General features: G+C 53.8%; 1 protein-coding gene across 1 annotated transcript in view; it reads left to right on the top strand.

Annotated features, from left to right (window-relative positions):
* The first annotated feature begins 2,856 nt into the window (after positions 1-2,856).
* The window catches only part of APOA5 (apolipoprotein A-V), a 4,072-nt gene continuing 2,742 nt past the window's right edge, over positions 2,857-4,186 (top strand). The window contains exons 1-3 of the mRNA XM_005856896.2: positions 2,857-3,400; positions 3,480-3,591; positions 4,064-4,179. Of these exons, the coding sequence (XP_005856958.1) occupies positions 3,352-3,400; positions 3,480-3,591; positions 4,064-4,179 (277 nt within the window). The 5' untranslated portion in view covers positions 2,857-3,351. The remainder of the gene's footprint in view (positions 3,401-3,479; positions 3,592-4,063; positions 4,180-4,186) is intronic.

A 4,186-nucleotide genomic window follows, 5' to 3' on the forward strand; every position in this document is an offset into this window, starting at 1 on the left:
GACACTCAACATTGAGCCACATCGGCCAGGCTGAAAACCCATTTGAAAAAATGACAGAGAACGTCCCTAACCTGGTGAAGAAAATAGACATAGAAGTCCATGAAGTGCAGAGAATACCCAACAAGATGAACCCAAAGAGACCCACACCAAAACACTTTATAATTAAAATGCCAAAAGTTAAAGACAAAGAGAGAATCTTAAAAGCAGCAAGAGAAAAGAAGTTAGTTACCTACAAGGGAGTATCCATATGACTATCAGCTGATTTCTCAGCAGAAACTTTGCAGGTTAGAAGGGAGTAGCAAGAAATATTCAAAGTGATGAATAGTAAGGACCTACAACCAAGATTACTCTACTCAGCAAAGCTATTGTTTAGAATCGAAGGGCATATAAAGAACTTCCCAGATAAGCAAAAGCTAAAGGAGTTCATCACCACCAAACTAATATCACATGAAATGTTGAAGGGTCTTCTTGAAGGAGGAGGAGGAGGAGGAGGCAACTTATCAAAATATGAACAATAAAATGGCAATAAATATATATCTATCAACAATTGAATCTAAAAAAACACACAAAATAAATGAACAAGCAGAACAGAAACAGACTCAGATACAGAGAACATTTCAATGAGAGGGGGATTTGAGGGTAGGAGTGAAAAGGTGAAGGGATTAAGAAGTACAAATTGGTAGTAACAGAACAGTCAGAGGGAACAAGTCTGCAACCTGGGCTTGTGCCCTGACTGGGAATCGAACCATGACCTCCTGGTTCATAGGTCAATGCTCAACCACTGAGCCACACCAGCCAGACTGAAAGGCTTTAATGTAGAAAATTAAAGGTTTATAAAACTGTTGGAAGTACTGGAGGAGTGATATCTCAGTTTGTACTTGGAGTGATCCTCAAAAGGTCACCTATAAGTGGCTACAAATGAGAAGCTCACATAATTATCATAGCCATGTGTCCCCAACCTAATTGTAAAGAAGACTGTGATTAATATGGATTCAGTCTGTGTCCCGAGCACAGAAGGGTGAAAGCAGTGGAGGGCATTCAGAGTTATATTGGAGCTGCGCAGCACAGCCTCCTCTTGTTTCTACCCCCCCCCCCCCCCCCCCCCCAGTCTGGTTCTCTTCTTCCTGAGAAAGACAGCTTTTTCAAGCTGGGAATATAGTCATCCGGCATAAAGACTACATTTTCCAGCCTCCTTTCCAGCTATGTGTAGCCATATGACTACGTTCTGGCCAATGGGATGTCAGTAAAGTGTTAAGAAAAATTTCTGTGATGTGCCTTTAAAGGGAGTGAACATGCCCTTCTTTTCCTTCTTCCTGCTGGCTAGGAGGTGGACTTGATGGAGGAGCTGCAGCAGCTGAACCTCAGACATGAGCCTCTGCAGGGTCTCAGCAGAGCTGCTGGGGAGGAGGGACAATAGTGCAACAAGACAAAAGGAGCCCTGGTTGGCTTGTTTCCATCAGAAATAAAATTCCATTTTGTTTAGGCTCTTCTCTCCCACTCACCCCCACCCCCTTTTGTCATTGTACCTGAGCCTGATCCTATGTAATACAAACTAAATCTGGAAAAAAAAGAAAGAAAAGAATATAAGTTCACCAAGGAATAGAATATTTCACAGAGGAACAGCATGTACAAAGGCTCAGAGTTCTGAAAGAGGTGGTGTGCTCAGGAAATGCCAGGGGCTTTGTGTGGCAGGAGATGACATGGAAGCGGGTTGGATGAGCCACAGCAGAGGATGGACCGATCAGGCAGGACTGTGGCAGACAGAGCCTCTGGAGGCTGAGTGTGATTAAGGTGAGAGACAAGGGGAGTGTGATGCGATTGGTGGTGGAAATAGGGAGAGGGGATCCATTCAAGACACAGGAGCAAAACTCAGGAGTTTATTTACTATTTTTTAAAAATATATTTTATTGATTTCAGAGAGGAAGGGAGAGGGAGAGATTGAAACATCAATGATGAGAGAGAATCATTGACTGGCTGCCTCCTGCACGCCCCCTACTGGAGATTGAGCCCGAAACCCAGGCATGTGCCCTTGACAGGAATCGAACCTGGGACCCTTCAGTCTGCAGGCTGACGCTCTATCCATTGAGCCAAACCAGCAAAGGCAAAACTCAGGAGTTTATAAGTGTGGGTGTAAGTATACGGAGTGGACAAGTCATCAGAGAAGGCCTGGGCTTCCTGGCTCCCCTCCTCAGAGGCTTGTGGGTGAAGGCCAGCCTCTCCCCTGAAGGAGAAGCCTACTCTTGACCCAATTCTTTGGGCCCAGAGTCCCTGGTCCAGGTTCTGCCTCTCACCACCTCCTCTTCTCCCCCCTGACTTCCTGCTTGTTCCAGGATTATTTCATGAAGGGGAGGTGCGAGGGTCTTTGCCCTGTGAATGCTGACTCTCCCATCTGCCCAGGAGCCTGTAGGGGAGCTGCCAAGGCTGCTAGGGTCAGGCGGGCAGCTGGCCACTGCCCCTGGCTGGCTGGGCACAGTGCCTCCGGGCAGTTGAGTAAGAGTGGGCTCCAGCAGACAAACAGGCTTGTATCTATCTCTGGGCCAGCCAGTTGTGAGTGGGCAGGTTGGAGGTTAAAGGGTTTGGGGTGAACTGGGTGAGGAGTTGGGCCACTCCTTGTAAACTTTCCAAGAAGCCCTAGTCCACTGGGACAGCCCCTGAGATGGGGGCACTCATTAACCCTGTGGGTGCCAGGAAAGGGCAGGAGGTGAGCACTGGGAGGCCGCTGAGGTCATCTTTCTTTGAACTTCCACGTGATATTTACTCAAAGGAATTGCTGCCAGAGGCCCAGGCCCTGGAATATAAAGCCGAATGTCTGCTCTCTGTGCCCAGAACTGAGCAGGTGAGCTGCTGGGGCAGAGGGCGGAGGGCAAGGGGGACAGAGTCCCCTGGAGGACTGCAGGGTCTCAGCAGAGCTGGGGGGGAGGAGGGACCAGACCCACGTGGAGCACCACGTGGCAGAGCTGCTTCTTGCCCTGGGCATGCCTCTGCTCCCAGCCACCCACGGGGGCAGGAGGAGGGGGGTGAGGGCCAGCAGCCCTCCCCTAGGAAGCTCTTCTGGGGCCTGGCTGGGGAGGAGGAGGGGGAGCCTTTACAAAACAGTTCGAGCTCCACCTCCTTGAGCTCTTTCCCTCCCCTGGGAAAGACACCCTTCTCTTCCCAGCCACACTCACCTGCCTCCATCCTGTCACCACGAGCCCCTACAGTCAGTCCTCAGGGCTCTGAGCTCCCTACGCCCCAGGGAAGTGTTCACAGACTTGGGGCAGGCTGACCCTGGGACTGACACCTGGGAGATGTCCCTGTCTTTGCTTCCTCACCTTAACCAGGCCTCCCCGGCCTTCCCTCTCAAGACAGGCAATGGCCCGCATGACTGCAGCCCTGGCCTGGGCGCTGGCACTCCTCTCAGGTGGGTCTCCCCCTGGCAGGGGTGAGGAGGTGAGGTGGAGGCTGGCCGGAGGCCCGCACTCACCCCTGCCTTTCCACAGCGTTTTCCACCGCCGAGGCGCGGAAAGGCCTCAGGGTCAACTCCGGTCAGAGCAGCGGGGACAAGGGCAGGGTGGAGCAGACCCAGCAGCAGAAGCTGGCCCGGGAGTCCGCGTGAGTGCCCGGGCAAGGGGCGCGGGGAAGGGAGGAGACAGGCCGTGGGATGATGGCTGCCTCTGATTCCTCAACCCGCGGGTCTGCTCCTGCTGCGGAGCAGAGGAAGCAAGCTGCCAGCTCCCCCCAACCCCCCAATCCTGGCCTTCCTGACTGTGCGCCCTGGCCGGCGGCCCCCGCCCCGCTCTGACCTGGCTATGGCTGTTGCCCCCTCACCCGCTGCGGCGTGGGAGCTGGAGGGGAGAGGACCCCACTGCGTCCCCAGAGCCTCTGTGCCCCCTCGGGCGGTGCGGGTCTGCGGGTCTGCGGGTCTGCGGGTCTGGATCTGCAAGGGCAGTGCCTGTGTGCGGAGGGGCGGCCCGAGGCTGGGATGGCGCCCTTGGTTTCCCCATTAGATCAGTGGGCGAAGCCTCTGGGGCAAAGCAGAGGTGGGGCCGGCAGTCTGCCGCCTGACGTCTGACCTCTTCCCCAGGAGCCTGAAAGGCAGCCTTGAGCAAGACCTCCACAACATGGACAAGCTCCTGGAGAAGCTGGGCCCTCTGAGTGGGCAGGGGAGCGCCCCTCCCGGGCTCCCACCCGACCCCGAGGGCCTTGG

The sequence above is a fragment of the Myotis brandtii genome, unplaced genomic scaffold, assembly GCF_000412655.1.
Source record: "Myotis brandtii unplaced genomic scaffold, ASM41265v1 scaffold105, whole genome shotgun sequence".
Taxonomy (NCBI): Eukaryota; Metazoa; Chordata; class Mammalia; order Chiroptera; family Vespertilionidae; genus Myotis; species Myotis brandtii.